Below are 19,189 nucleotides of genomic sequence, written 5' to 3'. Positions count from 1 at the left end.
AGTGGACAGATCATCCAGACAGAAAATCAATAAGGAAATAATGGCCTTAAATGTCACATTACAGCAATTCAATTTAATAGACATTTATAGAACATTTCATCCTCAAACTGCAAAATACACATTTTTTTCCAAGTGCATATGGAACAGTCTCCACAAGAGATCAAATATTAAGCTACAAAACAAGTCTCAATAAATTCAAGAAGGCTGAAATCATATAAAGCATTTTTTCCAATCACAACAGTATGAAGCCAGAAATTGACTATAGGGAGAAAATTGGAAAAAACAAACACGTGGAGACTAAGCAACATGCCAATAAACAACTAATGGATCGAAGAAATCCAACAGGAAATCAAAACCTTCATTGAGATAAATGAAAACATAACTTTCCAAAGTTTATGGGATGCAGCAAAAGCAGTTCTAAAAGGGAAGTTTATAGCAAAGCTGTCTTACCTCAAGAATCAAGAAAATTTCCAAACAATCTAACTTTACACCTGGAAGAACTAGAAAGAAAACAAAACTCAAAGTAAACAGAAGAAAGGAAATAATAAAGAACAGAAGTAAGCAAAATAGAGACTATAAAAAATAGAAAAGATCAGTGAAACTAAGCTGGTTCTTTGAAAAGATAAAATTGACAAACCTTTAGCCAGACTCACAGAAAAATAAAAAAGTGTAAATGAAAGAGAAATTACAACCTACACCACAGAAATACTACAAAAATTATATACTAACAAATTGGACAACCTAGAAGAAATAAACTTCTACCAACATACAACCTTCCAAGACTAAGCCAGGGAGGAATAGAATTTCTAAACAGATCGATCACTAACACTGAAATAGAAGCAGTAATCAAACAACTGCCAAGAAACAAAACTCCAGAAACAGATGGCTTCACAGGTGAGAAAAAGATTAGTTATTTACGCCATCTTGCATATTTAACAGCACGCTGAAGTGAAGACTCTGGACCCTATTCATTATATATACATCGCACAATCTGAAAAGATCATAGCAGAAGTTGGAAGTAAAAAGTGGAGAGGTCTACGAAACGAGCACATTTTAAAGCAGCTATTAATAACACTTCATTAAATATGGAAATGGTAACTGGGTAAAACACCAGGTGTATACATGTAGGTCCCTTCAGGACCTCGCCCTATGTATCTCTTCATTTGGCTGTTGATTGGTATCTTTAATATTCTGTTTGACAAACTGGTAATCTAGCAAGTAAACTGTTTTCCTGAGTTCTGTGAGCCATTCTAACAAATTAATGGAACCCAAAAGAGGGGTACCAGCAATCTCCCATTTTCAGTGTGCTGTCAGAAGCACAGGTAACAACTTGGACTTGTGACTGGAGGCTGAAGGGGGGGGGGGGGGGAGTCTTGTGGGACTAAGCACTTAAACTCTGAGATCTGATGCTAACTCCAGGTACATAGTATCAGAATTGAAATGAATTGTAGGACTCTCAGCTGGAGTCACAGAATTGCTTGGTATGGGGGGAAAAAACCCACCTCTAGTGTCAGCTTATTGTGTGAGAGTAATTAAAAGAGAAAAAGTTTCCTAGATGATATATGATTAGATGAAGGGCAAAATATCTGGCACTTTCATCATTCCTGAAAATCAGGAAAGAGAATACTTACAATTAAACAATGAATCTTTGACAAGCAGTATTTATTTCCCAAAAATTATTCTTTTCTAAAGAAAGTTTTTCACAGAGTTCTGAGAGGTGAAAATCAAAGCCATGGTTAAAGACCTTCATGGTCTTATCCTACTCATTGTTTTTATTTCACAGGTCACAGAACAGAACTGTAAGACTTTTTAAAGTTGAATGTATGCTTTCCCATATGGAGCAGAATCTTTCAACCTCTGCACACTATTGACATTTTGGGCTTGATAATCCTTCACTGTTGGGGGTTGTCCTGTGTTACGTATGTAGGATATTTAGCAGCATCCCCAACCACTACCCTTAGATGCCACTTGTAACAACCAAAAGTGTCTCCAAACATTGTCACCCCTGATTGAGAACCATTGCTATGAAATATTGAAAAGGAAAGTGAACACAAGTATTGCAAAATAAATTATAAAAATGCAAATTTGAAGAAAAACCTTAATCTCAAAAACTCACACATCTTCAATTATTTTTAATTCCACTTTATTGCCAACGCTTATTAGCTTAAGTAGACACCATCGATCAAATTAAATAATTTACCTACATTTAAATAAAAGATGTGTTTATTCAAAACTAATTTTAAGATAGAAGACCACAATCTTAAAATAATGTTCGTTTTCATGGGTATTTTCATTCCTGTTGCTGTAGTACTTTATGACATTTGAGGCTTCAGAGTGCTCTCAGTACTCAGTTAACCTAAGAACAGTGTTTTTTTGTTGTTGTTTTGGCCTATTTACAAATAAATAGGCCAAAACCACATTGCAGGGGGTGGAGGGATTACAAGGACAAATTTTCAAATAATAAAAATTAAAGGCATTGCTCATACTTTGTATTTCAAGTCTTTTTTAACTGATCAATACAACTACTTGTCTTTGAAATGTGATTAACGAGAGAGACATATGCCAGAAAAACAGCTCAATCCACCGATCATTACAAAAACTATCCTTTGCTACACAGTTGTTGACCTTTTTAAACAACATGCTGCTTGGGACTGTTTTAAACTCAAATTATTCCTAATACAATAAAAGTATAATTTATTTAGAACTCGATCAGGCTACTTTGTTGTTGTTTTTTTTAATCAATAAAACTATAGCAAAAAACTGAAAAAAGAACAAACTACAGTTTACTAAATGAGGAAGACAGAAATCTACAAATAGCAGTAAACTCATGGAAAGATGCTGGCACAAAATAAAAATAAAGCAAATTAAAATGAGATACCATCTATCAGATTTTCACATTTAAAAGCCTAGAATGCTCGGTGCTGACATCAGGACAGAGATAACTTTCATACACTGCTGGTATAAGCATAAGCTAAAAAAAAATTTTTGAAAGGTCAATGGCAGTATCTGTCAAGATAATAATATACATAAACTTCAACCCATAAATCCCATTCCTGAATCTGTGCCAATGTAAATATGCTCCCTTAAATGTTGCTTGAATTGTCTGCAACTGTACATAACCTAAAGGACCCCAAAGAGGACAGATCCAGTAAATCAGGGTGTACCCAAAACAAAGGAATACCATGCAACCCATAAAAACGATGTAAACTTTTGTGTTTTGATCAAGATACCCAAATACAGCGAGTAACAAAAGGCAAACTGCAGAAGTCTGATACTATGCGTATTTTTCAAAAAGTATTAACATACATACTTATATATGCACAGAAAAATTCTGTTAAGAATATACAATAGGTTAACAGTATAGTTAGATTTTTCTTTTTCCTTGTGAGCTTTATAATACTGTTTTAAATGAGACAGGCTTATCTAAAGTAGTACTAATTCCATAATTTTTGTATATGAGTCTTTTCACATTATGTACACAGCAATATTTATTTAATTCATGTGATCCATTAAACTCAAAATGCAAAGAGTGGGAAAAGGGGGTATTGGAGAAAGGCTGTCAAAAGGTACAAACTTGCAATTGTTAAGATAAAGGTACTAAGGACGTAATGTACAACATGATGATTATACTTAGCAGTGTTGCTGTACGATATATAGGAAAATTAAGAGTGGATCCCAAGAGTTCTCATCACAAGACATTTCTTTTTTTATTGTATCTATATGAGATGAAAGATGTTAACTAAACCTGCTGTGGCTGTCATGTCACAATATATGTAAATCAAACCACCATGCTGTATACATCAATAATTGAGGTACATCAATTATTTCTGAATAAAACTGGGAAAAAATACTTTTGAGAGACAAGGATCCAAAAATACTCAAAGTTTTCTCACCAAACTTCTCCTTAACCAAAACTGAGATGTAAACAGAAAAGGCATGTATGTGATATTCTCCATATTTAAGATACTTAAAACTATAAAGACCGAAAGTTTTAAAACAAATTTTTAAAATTTACCATTTGTCCATCTACTCCCCTAACAATTTATCATATACATTTTTTTCATATTCATTTTTTTCATATACATTTTTTAAAGTGGCCATATCGTGGCTGTGGCATTGATTTCTGTCATACCCTAGAACAACTAAGATAGCAAAATCAAATGCCAAGGACAATATTTACAAGAACACTGGGTGACAAGGTATCAGCCTTACAAACTCTAATATGAACATGTTAGGACAAGTATAGATGGGTATCAATATCTACACAGGGGGGAAAGGAAGACAACTTATCTCACAATAGCTTATAAAACATGAAAACCCTGAATTCACCAAGAATACTCATTGGGAGAAAAAAAAGTAGGTCACTTTCTACCCACATTTAAGATTACTCCTTGCAGAAAAACTCTAGTGTGCAAAGGTCCCAGAAAAGGTAGACCAGTCTCTAGTAAAAAGAACTACTTTGAGATAAAAACAGCTCCAATCTCAAGTTACCCCAAAGACATCATGGGTAATATCCCTAAAATAAGACTTGATTAAAACAATCTCCAAAAATACCAAATTTACTTTAGAACATACAATTTTGAATACAAATATTTTGTTAACAAAAAAACTACCTCAACCTCCCTCCCAGAGATACACACTACTAGTGCAAAAATTACAAATGCCATTTGTAAGACCTCTCAACACTCAAATTTCAAATCTTTTTATAGCATGTATTTTCTCCCATTTCATCACCTATAAATGGGAATATTACCACCAACCTCTCAATATTGTGAGGATTAAGATTTTTGGTTGACTGAGAACAAATCCAAAACGCATATATTAAAGAGAAACTTAGGTTCACATACTTCCAGCTAAAATACATACGTCAGTTTCATCAACTGTATGCTTCAAATTTATGCCTCTGCAAAATTTCAATTACTAAAAGTTTTCAGCCTTTGAGGTCACTGGAAAATAAGAGAAAATTATAAACATTAAAGGTACACCAAATCACCTACCTATTGACTCTTTCAGTAAATACCTCCTAACATAGTTTTTCTTAAATCACAAACCACCACACCCAATTTACTTATACTTGCCCTTCCCCCAGGAAACTATGGTATCAGTGCTCAGAAGATTATATTATGATGTCCCACAAAGGAGGGCTAAACAGGTACATAAGATAGGTCTTAGGTAAGCAGCATGAAAGTCTCAGAAATTACAGAAAAAAACAGTGATAATAGATTCCTACCAAACGCACAGCTTTAAATTCTAATAGTTTTGAAAGGATTCTGGGCTGCTACAGTAAAGAGGAAAGATGTGAGAAGACAACAGAACAAGGCACAAGCAGTATAATGTACAGATTATGAGAGGATCTGAAATCAGAATACCTGAGTTTAAATCCGTTTTGTCACTAGCTGCACTATCTTGAGCAAATTACAAGTTCTGTAAGCCTCAGTAGCCTGACTTTTAAAAATAAGAGATCCCTACTTCAGAGAGTAAACAAAAAAACTACCTCAACCTCCCTCCCAGAGATACATACTACTAGTGCAAAAATTACAAATGCCATTTGTAAGACCTAATTAGGATAGGCGAAGGAATAGAGTCTAGCACAAAGAAAAAGGTCATTAAGTGTCCGCCTTTTAGAAAAAAAGGAATGTTTAATCCCAAACAGAAGTGCCTGTGTGAAAAGAAAACACTAGTCCCTTAAAGATCAGTCACAATTTCAGGTTCACCATTTTAAAACTAACCAAAGATTCTAGCTAGGTAGGGGTACTACATACAAAAAATAACATTAGAAGAAGAAAATTTCAAAAGGGTCAAAATACTCAAGAGGCCCAAGCCCCTGTACGGGGCCTAGACAAATTGTAAGGAGATGGAAGAGAAAATACAATCTAGTGCATGTCTGAGAGAGTCTAAGATCTGGTTACAGGAAAAGAAAAAGAATAAGGTGAAGCAAGTTTTGGCAAGAAAAATGAATTGCTAGCTCAGTCTTAAGTATTATAAGGCTTGATGAGACTTAGGGAAGTACTGGGCCTAGACAGAGATCACTGTAACTAAGCAATGTTTTCATTCTTGGAATTTCATTTTGGTAAGCTGTAAAACTTTTAAGTATCAAAATTAGCATTAAATGTGACTTTTACTACTACTACTACTTCTTATTTTTCATATCCCAGTACATAAACAAAATAAAGAATCTAAAATTTGTTGAATGCCTGCTGTTTCACAAAAACTCTGTGAAATAAGTGTTATTCACATTTTCAGCCAAGGAACTAAAAAAAGAGAAGGCTTAGGTAGCTAATAATCAGAAGACTGATTATTTCTTTACTGTCTCCAAACCATTCACGGATGCAATACATTCCCAACAGTTAACACCTTTCATTTGAATTAACATCAACCATTATCACCAACTCCCATTATCCACCCTTAACCATTATTGCTGCAAATTCCACCTCCAGGCTAACTATGGCTGCAACACAGAGACTCCTATAAGCTTTCAAACTAAAAGGAACCTTGGAGAACATCTATTACAAGCCCCTCATTCAGTATTTGAGGAAACTGTGGCCCATAGTAACTTAAGTGATTTAAACAACGGAGACAAAAATAATTAGATACACACAGTAGCTTCCATGGGGGATGGGGTTGGGAGTGCACTCACATGTGTCAGTCACTGTGTTAAGCACTTAGTAAGTGTAAACTCATCAAATCCCCACATCTCTTGAGATATTCTTTATTTTCCGTTGTTTTCACAGATGAGGAAAATTAAGGCACAGAAAAGTCAACCACAGTTACATGGTAACAGAGTGGTACAGCTGGGAATTCAAACAGGTCTGCCTGGTGCTCTCCTGACTCTCAACTCAGAGCTCTTTCCATAAGATTAAGTGCCTCAGACTTGTTTCTTGAGCCAAATTCATTCTATTTATGCCCAATTCTAATTTTTACTCCCTCCCAAATTTTACTATCTGTAGCTATATACTTTCATTTATTAAAGTCCTCACAATAGCTGAGGCACCTATATGGTATAAACCCCATTTTTCAAGTGAGGGAACAAACACAAATAATTTGCCCAAATTCACACATAGAAGTTGTAATGCTAAATTCAGAACTCAAGCCAAGGTCCTTCCAAGAATGACATTACCACATGCTAACTCCATGAAATTAGGGGACTACTCAACTACTAGTACTGAACGTGGAAAATGTAAGCTCATTCGGGCACACCAAAGTGATTGAAGATTTGAAATTAACTCCAGTCAGTAAACAAAGTTGGCATGTCTAGTTTTCAGTGCATCATTCAATAGATTCTGTGCAGTGTACATAACACGTCAGGTTTACAGCATTATGTGATGTAAAGAATGAAAATAACTATAGTTTTCTTCAGGTTCATATCTTAATCAGTACAGTTACTAGAATATTTAGACCCCAAAGGACATCCATTTTACTCATATTTACGGAGAGTCTGTGCTTTCTCTGTGTACCATTTTGATGATGGTACATGAGAGGACTTTCGGTGGCCCATGGGTAATTTATATTACATATTTTAGTATTTATAGATTTTAAAGTTACTTAGGAAGATACAACTAATGGAACAAACTAAGACCTATTTTCAGGTCTTATTTCTCACAAGAGTAAGGGGAAATACTTAAAAGTGATTATACCTCTGTGGAAGAGTAAAATTAGGGCTTGACCTCGATTTATAATATTTTCCCCAATTTTAAATAATTTGAAGAAAAAAGGCCAATGTAAAGAAAATTAAATAATTACACAATTATACAGATGTTACAAGGATGTGTCAAAAATCATGAATATATGAGACTAACATTTTAAAAACAATGTTCAATAAATACTATGTTAGACAAAATTCCCTTCCTTTCGAAAACCATACAAAAAGAATCTAACAAACTTATGGGCTTAAGAAGATTTTATTTATAATAATGTAGATGTCACCTGTTGATTACTTTTAAGTAAGCTAACTTTTACTTTCTTATGAATATGTCAAAATTGGTGAACATGAAGAACTTTAAACTGCAAGGAGAAAAAAAAGGAGACCCAATATAATCATTACCAACACAATAACAACTACTATCTACTAAGCATTTACTCTGCTTAGGGAGCATTTGCTAAGTTTTCCATTAGGTACTTTTTGTAGATGAGGAAACTAACAACAGAGACTGACTGACTTAAGGAGTTTTCCTAAAAAGTGTAATTCTTAAAAGATGGCAGTGGTGCTATACTTTTGTCTCTCTCCATAACCCCGTATGTCAGAGATAACTACACAGCAAAGCCAAAAACCGATGAACAAAAAAATTTACAACAAAACTAGCTGATAAGGTGGTCTCACAAACCCCAAAAAATAAATGGGTGAGGAAAAACTGATAGACACTTCACAACAACGAGAACTCTATGAATTTAGAAAAGATTCTCTGAACCACGCGTCTTCCTCAAAGTTCAGGGAAACTAATTTTATGTAAAAACACAAAACAAAACAAAAATACCAAGGTCAAATCCAATATGAAATCATAAGAAAAAAAGAGAATAAGGAGCAGAACAAATATCCCTACAAAAGGAAGCTAGAAAGACTTGTTCAAAATCAGATCACAACTGTATACTATTTCAAAATGAGCTAGACACCAAGAAAAAAGATACAAGTCAGAATTAGAGAAACTCAGAAAATGAAGCAATAATACTCAGCAAGGAATTAGAAATAAAAAATATTAGGAAATAAAAACTAAACTAGAAACACAACAGATAATGCAGTAAGATTCCTTCAAAGAAGAAATTTTAAAAAATCAAAATGGAAATTAAAATTTTCACTTTGAAAAACAGTGTTGAGAATGAAAAGCAAGCCACGGCATCATGTATTTGCAAATCACATGTAAGATAAACGACTGGTATCTGTAACATAAAGAACTCTAAAACCCAGTAAGAAAACAACCCAGTTTTAAAATGGGCTAAGGCTTGAACAATTTACCAACGAAGATATACAAATAAGAAATAAAGCACAGGAAAAGATGTGTACCATCATTAGTCGATAGGGAAATACAAAATAAAACTACTATGCAATATGCCCCTATTTGAACGGCTAAAGTGAAAACAATTAACCATACTAAGTGTTGGAAAGAATGTGGAGAAACTGAGAAACTGAACTCAACTCCCATAATGCTGGTGGGAGTACAAACTGGTACAATCACTCTGGAAGAGCTTGGCAGTTTAACAAAACATACGAGGTCAGACAATTAAGTTCACGAACTCATCCTACAAAAACGTGCTACAGGAGGTGGCAGGATGGCTCAGTTGGTTAGAATACAAGCTCTGAAGAGCAGGGTTGCCGGTTTGATTCCCACATGGGCCAGCGAGCTGCGCCCTTCACAACTAGACTGAAGGACAACGACTTGGAGCCAATGGGCCCTGAAAAAACACTGTTCCCCTATATTCCCCAATAAAAAAAAAAGGAAAAAAAAGGGAAGTCAGAGAGCCGGGTTAAATAGTAAAAAAAAAAAAAAGAATTTATGAAAAAAAAGTGCTACATACCTCATTGCTGAATATCACTACGGTCACCTTCAAAGTACTCCTCTTGGGAAGCTATGCACTGATGCCAGTGCTTAGTCCACCCTTCAAAGCAAGTCTGGAACTCTTTTTCTGGAATGGCCATCAGAGCTATAGTCGTATTACTCTTGATGTCCTGAATGTCATCAAAATGTCCTTTCAATATTCCCTTTATCTTTGGGTAAAGAAAGACGTCATTGGGGACTAGATCAGGTGAGTAGGGAGGGTGTTCCAATACAGTTATTTGTTTACTGGCTAAAAACTCCCTCACAGACAGTGCTGTGTGAGCTGGTGCATTGTCGTGATGTAAGAGCCATGAATTGTTGGCAGAAAGTTCAGGTCATTTTCATCTAACTTTTTCACGCGGCCTTTCCAGCACTTCCAGATAGCAAACAAGGTTAACTGTTTGTCCAGTTGGTACATATTCATAATGAATAATCCCTCTGATATCAAAAAAGGTTAGCAACATCGTTGCAACAAGTTCCACCTACCATATAATCCAACCATTCCACTCCTAGACTTTTTATTACAAAAGAATGTGTATGTTTATACAAAGATTTGCACACAAATGTTCATGGCAGTTTTTTTATAATATAAAAAACTGGAAATAACCCATTTGTCCATCAACAGGTGAATATATTTAAAAAAACAAACTAGGATTTTCACATAACATATACAAAAATAAAATACGAATGAACTATTGACATCTGCAACAACATGGATCAATCTCAAAATAATTATGTTGAGTAAAAGAAGCTAAAGAACACATATTGTATAATTTCATTTATATAAAATTCTAGATGATGTAATCTACAGTGATAAAAAGCAAACCGTCAGTTGCTTCTGGAGGGGAGTACACAAGGGAGGGAGGATTACAAAGGGGCCATGAGGAAACTTTTGAAAATAGGTATGTTCACAATCTTGAGTGTGGTGACAATTCTGTGAATGCAGATAGATATTAGAACTTAACAAATTATACATAGTCAATAAATGAAGTTTACTGTATTGTATGTAAATCATACTTCAATAAAACTGTGTTTTTAAAAATAGGAAGGAAGAGGGCCAGCCCGGTGGCTCAGGCAGTTGGAGCTCCGTGCTCCTAACTCCGAAGGCTGCCGGTTCGATTCCCACATGGGCCAGTGGGCTCTCAACTGGCCCATGTGGGAAGGTTGCCGGTTTAACTCCTCGAGTCCCACAAGGCATGGTGGGCTCCACCCCCTGCAACTAGGTTAGAACAGGGCACCTTGAGCTGAGCTGCCTCCCGGATGGCTCAGTTGGTTGGAGGGTGGGCTCTCAACCAAAACGTTGCCAGTTCAATTCCTTGAGTCCCGCAAGGGATGGTGGGCAGTGCCCCCTGTAACTAAAGATCGAACATGGCACCTTGAACTGAGCTGCCACTGAGCTCCCGGATGGCTCAGTTGGTTTTAGCGTGTCCTCTCAACCACAAGGTTGCAGGTTCGACTCCCACAAGGGATGGTGGGCTGCACCCCCTGCAACTAGCAACGGCAACTGGACCTGGAGCTGAGCTGCGCCCTCCACAACTAAGATTGAAAGGACAACAACTTGACTTGGGAAAAAAAGAAAAAATCTTGGAAGTACACACTATTCCCCAATAAAGTCCTGTTTCCCTCCCCCCCCAAAATAATTATAAAGAAAGTGATTTAAAAAAAAAAAAAAGACATGAATTCCTTTATTTAAAAAAAAAATGGGAAGGAAGAAAAAGAATTCAGGACAAATTACAAATACTGAAGATATGCAAAGATGATTCAATATAGGAAAACAAGAGTCCCTCGAAAGGAAAAACCAAAGGAAATAATTCAAGAATCACTTTCCTGAAATTAAAAATACCTGAAAAACTTGAAAATATATATTGAAAGAGCTCATCACATACATCAATATACTAACCCAAAATCCCAAACACTAAGACCTGGTTTACAAAAGTTACTATAGTTTAAAGAAAAAGAAAAAAATCCTTTGGGAATCTGGGTAACAAGAGTAGGTGATTTAGAAAATAAAGAAAATCAGATGATCATCAGATTTTGACAATAACTCTTTAAGTTGGGGGAAACAATGGAACTAACATAATCTACTCAAGGACGAAAAATGTGAAACAAAGATTTTATTTTCAGACAAACTGACCTTCAAGTATACAGGACACAATATGTTAACAACATACGAGAACTCAGGAAATATTGTTCTCATTACCCCTGCCTAAAGACATGAGCCTCACACAACCAAATTGACTAGAGACCTTGACATAGGATCAGTGGTGAACATTAGATATACTCATATAGCTACTGTAAAATTAAAAGTAAATGATGGTTAAAAGGGAGAGCTATGTAACAGCTACATGCTCAGATAAAAACATACAACTATGTTTTTAAAAATGGAGACTAGAAATTGAGAGAGTACATGCAAAAAAATATTTAACATCCTAACTCATTATGAGATATCCTAACTCTTCTATGCCCTTAAAAACCAGGATTTTTGGTGTGGAAGTAGAAAACTCTGTAGTCCTGATTTTGAATTGAAGTATCAGTATGAATCATGAAGTATTTTATTTAGTTCTGTTCACTGAAGAGGCTAAACACATGACCAACTCAGTAACAATCACCTCTAGCACCCAGATTGTAGTCTTTAAGCTCCACTTCCCACCAAAATATTGAAAAATAGCAGATTCCAGGTCTGGGGCAGGAAATCAACTTAGAATATATTCTCATACCACAGGGTAAGGACGCTATCAAAGACTCTTAGGGTCAAGTCAAAAGAACTCTGGAATCAACATGAAGAGGTTCCCACTGGCCAAAGACAACACAATTTGACCATCAAAAAGAATAATTGCAACTAAAAACCCTCAAATTATTTAAATCCATGACTGAAACCTACCACGTTTGCTTATTCAGCATATAATATATACTTGGCATTAAATTAGAAAACTGTTACCTTTGGAAAAGCGTTCTCAAGAAATGTCCCATTTTCAGGAAAAAGTAACCTTTTCAACATAATTTTTTTGAAGTGGCCAAAAAACAATTAATTTGGGGGTTGTTATATCGTGTTTCTCCGAAAATAAGACCGGATCTTATATTAAGGTTTACTCCAAAAGATGCATTAGAGCATGCTCAGGGGATGTCACCCTGAAAAATCATGCTAGGGCTTATTTTCCGGTGAGGTCTTATTTTCGGGGAAACATGGTAGATACCGACAAGACAGATGGATAAAAAGGTGTGTCCCTCTTCGTAACAGTTCAGTACCCACATCTTCCCCAACTCCCTACAATAGATGTTTACAGATAGTTTTTAATAGACTAGGAAGAAAAATGTTCCAATGCTCTTCAATTTTCCTACACCTTCCTCCTCAGTAAGAACCTATGCCTATAGTTCTAACATCTCTCTAAAGATGATAACACAAGCGTCAAATCAATTGGTTTTAAATGAAGAATAACCAAGGCTTGTCACTGATTTTCATCCATAAACAAAGTTTCATACGTTTCTTTTGTTGATTTCTTGCTATAACGTACCTATGAAAATAAAAACAGAACTACGGACTTCTTAAACTCATCCATCCTAAAACAAAGAGATCTGACTTGCTGTTCTTCAGGTTTTCATTCTCGTTATAATCTTAAATGTTAAATAAAGTTCAGTTTAGCCATAAATGGATGAGAGAAACTCTGCAAATTTCAGTATCAAATGTTAAGGCCTGCATATGTTAATTAAAAAACAACAACAACAAAGGCTAAATAAAGCTAAAAGTAGCAACATCAACTGCTTGAATAAATTTTAAAATATTTTCCAAACTCAATAGACAGTCTAACACTACCAATCATTTTAATACAAAATTCTCTTAGTGGAAGTACAAACATCTGATGGGGGTGGCGAAGACACCTTGTTGAAGTCCTCTATAAGCACAAAATAATTGCCCAGAAACATCAGGTTAAATTTCCCCAACCACTCAGTGATCCACTCAGACAGGATACTAAAAAGCTTTCTCTTAGAACCTTCAACTATTTATGCCTTTACAGTCATTGTACTTTATCAAAAAGGGAAGAAAATTTGTACAGATTTGGTAAGCTGAATAAGAGGTTTTAAGTATTTATTTCCAAATAGTTTGATATAATTTTGTGTATCAAAACTCTGAAAGTAAATGCTTTTTCTCCTTATAATGTAGAGAGTGATAAGTTTAGACCAACCAGCAATTTGAAAGAAACAGTGGCAATCTAATTTAGGGATTAATTTACTTTTGAAAATCGACGTCTAGTCATTCTTAAGCTTATCTATATAAATACCAGTTAGTTATTTTGCATCAATTTTTTGAAATCAAGTGTTCTAAGAGACAAAAAATGAGTTTTTCCCCTAAAGGGTTCCATTTTTTAAATGCAATAAATAGAAATAAGACTGAATACAGTCATATTCCTCAGTTGACTGGTAATTTTAATAAAGGACTAAGGAGATTCAGTTTGTCTATATGACCATTAAAGCAAAGAGGGTTTTTTTCTTTCTAAAATTAGGCTAGTTATTAGAAGGCCTCATTACAACCACAAGCAAACACACATTTGCTAATAAAGCCAAAGAAAGTATACATCATTTGTTAAAGCTTACATTCTTACATTAGGCCTCAAAAAGAAATTTTAAAATACTCAAGAAGTAGGGGAGCCCAGAGAAAGCCTACTTATTAACACTACACCCAAAGAAACCTTTCCCCTTCCTGTTCCCCCCACTCCCTACCTAAAGACAAGACTACAGAAAGTCACCAAATCTGCATTGTTCTCTACAAATTAACTTAGCCAGAGTGTGCAAACAACTCCTGCTACTCAAACTAACCACAAAACAATGCAATGAAATGTTTCTTTGAAACAGTCCTAACTTTATAATTTAAGTTTCAGATTCATGACATTTAGAAATAAACCTAATAAAATGCTGAGCATACGTAACAAGTTAGCTATCCTAGAAAGTGTACAGGATAGTCAAAACTATAGCAACCTGGAATTTGTCACATAATCTCTGAGTTCTTAAGAGAATAAACAGAAGTGACACCTATATACATAAATATGACAACAAAAGGTTGGATATAGGACAATATGAGAAAATATTACCAACAAAAGAATCTGAAACAGAATCAAAGCCACAAATCCCTGGAAATAAGCCTGTTATGGCCAAAAAGGGGTCATAATGGAATAGTCATTCCTCCTTTTTTTGGTTCTTTCAGACGAGTAAATTCTAATCGTACCCAAGCATAGATATAAAAAAAGTTTAAAAAATTTTTTAAAATTAATCACAGAGTATGCATATAGAGGGTGTCAAAAACAATGTATACACATTTTAAGAAAGAAAAAAACTGTATTTGTAATAATATATACCAACAACAAAAGATGAATACAAGTCACATTTGACTTCAGCAATTATAAGAGGTGCGCAAAGTGGTTACCATCAGCATCCAGACACTTCTGATTACAGCAAACTACTGCTTGAGGAACGTTGACCAGTGTCCACTCATACACATTTTTTTGGCACCGGGGTACATGCACTTAATAAGTGCTTTAAATGCCTGGCACTTCACTTGCTTGTATGTTTTACACAGATGAATTATTCAAATCTTCTGAAATACACTTTTTTTCCCTTTTTCAAGCAATTATGAATGATACATAAGTCTACAACAACAAATACATGTTTTCAACTCACATTGTTTCTCCAGTCTTGGCTACATGACAAAGAAACTGATCCAGGATCGGACAAACTTCCTTTTTCCCCCTCTTTTCAAAATCTGGAAACAGGAAGAAAAAAAGTTATCAATATCACTCATAAGTCCATCAACTATTTCCAGTCTCCTCTAAAAGGCAAACTTTCCTCCCAGTCCTTCCTCATATAGTAAGAAGAAAAAAAAATTAGCCTCTCAATCAATTATCCACCTCAACTCGCCTAGATTTACTTTCACATGTCACCCTCTGCACAGGGAACAAATATCTCCCTAAAGAGGGCACTCAGCTTCACCAACTATCCTAACGCAGTATATAGTGTAGCCGAGAGGAACACCCGATCAGCTTCATCTGAAAACCCAGTTAAAATTAATATCCCAGGCCTCATTCCCCACAAATTGTTTAACTATGTTAAGTTCACAAATCTGTTTTAAGAAACACTAGTAATCTCATGTAACCATGTCCAAGATTCTGAATTTCAAAGCACAATTCTCAAAAGGCTAAATAAATCACACCATTCTAAGTTTGAAAACCACTGCTCTCAAGCCTGTTGCTTGGAAGACGAACATTAAGAACAGTGAAATCGACCACCTTAGAATAGGGCGCGTGGAATGATGACTCCAGAAGCCGTGAAAAAGGCTTCCTGAGACACAAATTTAAAGTTGCTTCGCCACCCTTCCCCCTACCCAAACCTTACTTTTTACTCTAACCCGACGCCAGTCGTGCGGGGGCCTGACGGGAGAAGAGAGCCTGCCTAGGAGGCGGCTGCGGGCCCACGACCAGCCCCCGGAGGGTGTGACGGGCTGGGGCCCATGTGAGAGATTCCACGGCTCCCCTCCCCCAGCCTAGACGCCGGCGGCGGACACAAAGCCCAGAGCCGGCGGGAGGGACCTGCCCACAGGGCTCCCGCCCCTAGGGAGGCGGGAGGGGGATGGGAACCGGGTGAGCGCACCTTCCCACCTACGCCCGGCCCCGACCCTCGGAGCCACCCGACCTGAAGGGAGAGGAGAGAGAGTCGGGAAGGGTGAGGAGGAAGGGAGAGGGTGCAGCTACCCCCACCTTTCAGCGCCTCCTGCAGCCTCTCGATGTCCATGGCTTCCCGGCGTCCCTCGCAGCCTCCGCCTCCCTCCGCGGGTCTCTGGAGACCCGAACGCCTCCCCCCCACCCCCCGACGCCCACCCCCTCCCTCGCACACACTCCCGCACGCAGGCGACGGGAGGGGGGCACCGAAGGGAGCCGGGGGAAGCGAGTGAGAGAGCGAGACCGAGAGAATGAACGCCTCCCCGAGCCGCTACCACCAGCCCTCCAACATGGCGCCCGGCACGTCACCGCGCGCACGCAGCTCGCCGCCGTCCTCGTGCCCGCCGCGCGCTCCTAGCCAGAGCCCGAGAACGCGTGCGCGACGGAAGCGTGCCGCCTGGGCGGTCCGGAGCCGGAACAGGCGGCAGCCGGCCAGCCGCTGGGTATGTCTGGTGGTGGCCCTGATGTCCCTGCACCGTTCTGAAGGAAGAATGGTCAAAGCAGGGGTTGGAGACAGACCCCTTGGCTTTGAGCCCCTGCCTCTTGCTAGACGTTTGACTTTCATTAGTTTACTGAACCTCACTTTCCCTTATGTGTAATGAGGGCTCTAGTATCGACCACTCTATATACTGATACTGTGAGAATTTAGCAAGAGTGTGTCAGAATAGCAGGTAAACTAACACTCGGAATTACTAATAATTGCAACAAGAATCCCTCCTGGCCTGAACCTAACACCGACCCACCCTTGAAGAGAAGCAATGTATACAGCAAAGTAATTAATTAAAAGCTTAGGGGTTGTAACCAGCTGGTTTCAAAGCCCAACTAAACTATTTATTCCTGGTGTGACCTCGGACTAGTTACTTAAACTCACAGAGCGGACCCGCGGTTTCCTCATCTGAAAATGGTGATTTGTAAAACAGCGTGAGGCTGTAGCAAAATGGTGAATATGAAGCGTTTAGCACAGGGCCTGAACTTGTCTGCTGTTTCTATCATTGTGATTTTGATTATATAAGTGCCCAGGAAGTTAATGGAGGGGACCTCAGAAGTCCAATCCAGCCCTGACATTTTACAAACAGGGTAACTGAGGTATAGAGAACTAGTCTGCCAAAACAGCACCAAAACCCAGAACATCTTGCTCCCAGTATGTGGATATTTTTATGATACTGAATTATTACACCTTTTCACCTGTCAACTAACAATTGTTGGCACCAATTCAATGCCAATAGAAATCTCCAATTCCAGGGTGCAGTGAAGAAGGAAACTACTCAGTGCAACCAGCTCAATTGTAATACAGCAAGGCTGTGAGAAAAGCAGGGCTGCAAGGTGACCCTTGGGCAATGCCCTTCCCAGGCTAGACAGCTCTGATTTGCTCTGGTCAGCTCTGCTGTGGTTCATGTAGAACTAAAGCCTCACCTTTGGAAGGAAAGAGAAACTGTGTTCCCTGAGACAAGGGGGAGAACTGGCTTATACAAAGAGAAGTCCCCGCCCCTGGTCCCTGATTGGTCCATCCTTATGCAAATAAGGACTCCAAATTGTCATGGTTTGATTGGCCCCAAAAGCACTGTCCTGATTGATCAGAATGTAGTTGCTCTGATTGGTCAGTGAAGATGCTAATGAGGATATAGCTGCCAGTTCCTATTGGACAGGGAAAGTCTTAGTCCTATTGGTTGAAATACAATTCCAAGACCTCTTTTTTATAAGGTTTGGCTCAGACAGCAGAAACTCAGTACAGGCAGGCAGTTCAATGCAAGCTTCTCCCAAGCATGGTTTGCAGTGGTTTATGTGAGAGGTCCCTGTTTAGAAATGGTTGCTAGGCTCTGCTTTTAAATTTGAGTCCAGTTTGCCACAGGAGCCTTTCTTGGTAGACATCTTAAGTCTCAGAACCAACACTTCTCAAAGCCTGCCACAAAGCAATGAAAGGAAAGTGGGGCGGAGAGGAGGGAGAAAAGGCTATTTCTTGACTTATGTTAAAAGGTGCAAATTTGGAAACAGCCATTACAACTATTGACTCTCCTAAAATATAGTGGTTCTGACCCTGACTCTATATGGCAGATGTGGCAAAAGCTGCCCCCCTCCACTCCAAAAAAACAATCTCTTAATATTGCCATCAGAGAACCAGTCACTGTGTCTGTAGACCCTTTCATTGTCCAGACATCTAGTTCAATTACAAATAACCTTGCGAAGGGGAGGAGGGCAGATTTTAATCATACTTGACCAGCACTTACCATGCATTGGGTTTAGTTTATCATGGTCTTTTGAGTATGAAGGGGCCTGCCTACTCTCCATGTAGCAAAGCTTAGCCTCTATGTCTCTCCATTACCTTGTACTCTATTCGGGCAGGTCTCTTCCTATAAGATCTGTGTTGGACAACAGCCACTAGCAGGTTTTCCCAAAAATAAGACCTAGCCAGACAATCAGCTCTAATGCATCTTTTGGAGCAAAAATTAATATAAGACCCGATATTATATTATATTATATTATACTATACCCGGTGTTATAGTAAAATAAGACAGGTCTTATATTAATTTTTGCTCCAAAGGACGCATTAGAGCTGATTGTCTGGCTAAGTCTTAAATTCAGTCTGATGTAAGCTGAGAGTGCATAGGGAGAAGAGGTAAGAAATGAAACTGCAGAATTATTTCCTTTGGTTAATTTCTTCCTTCTTCCTTGGAATTTTTCTCTAGCCAATGTGAATCCTAGTGTCAGCAATTGCTAAAGCATCCTACTGGTACTAATTCTCTTGGCGGAAAAGAGAATACAAATATGACAGCCAGCCTCCAGGATTGCCCCCAATGATCTCCACCTCATTCATGCACTAGTGTAGTCTCCTACCCTCAGTCAGAGTTCATCTGTATGACCAGTAAGAGTATAGCAGAAAGGATGGTGTTTGACTTTTGAGGTAGGTCATAAAAGGCACTGTAACTTCTGTCTTAGGCTCTTGGATTACTCACACTAGAG

General features: G+C 37.7%; 1 protein-coding gene across 2 annotated transcripts in view; it reads right to left on the bottom strand.

Annotated features, from left to right (window-relative positions):
- Positions 1-16,536, bottom strand: part of PPP4R2 (protein phosphatase 4 regulatory subunit 2) — a 57,654-nt gene extending 41,118 nt beyond the window's left edge. Inside the window, exons 1-2 of one of the 2 annotated variants that reach the window (XM_019719690.3) lie at positions 16,271-16,536; positions 15,198-15,279 (exon numbers count right to left, since the gene is read on the bottom strand). In XM_019719690.3, coding sequence (XP_019575249.2) covers positions 15,198-15,279; positions 16,271-16,304 — 116 coding nt within the window. In that variant the 5' untranslated portion in view covers positions 16,305-16,536. Of the gene's footprint in view, positions 1-4,866; positions 4,947-15,197; positions 15,280-16,270 lie in introns of those variants that run through there. The other variant, XM_074313297.2, reaches the window with a different exon arrangement.
- Positions 16,537-19,189: the final 2,653 nt, after the last annotated feature.

The sequence above is a fragment of the Rhinolophus sinicus genome, chromosome 5 (assembly GCF_057876585.1).
Source record: "Rhinolophus sinicus isolate RSI-liver-muscle chromosome 5, RSI-T2T, whole genome shotgun sequence".
NCBI lineage: Eukaryota > Metazoa > Chordata > Mammalia > Chiroptera > Rhinolophidae > Rhinolophus > Rhinolophus sinicus.
Note: the sequence above shows the minus strand (reverse complement) of the source record. Positions and strands in the feature narration are given on the sequence as shown.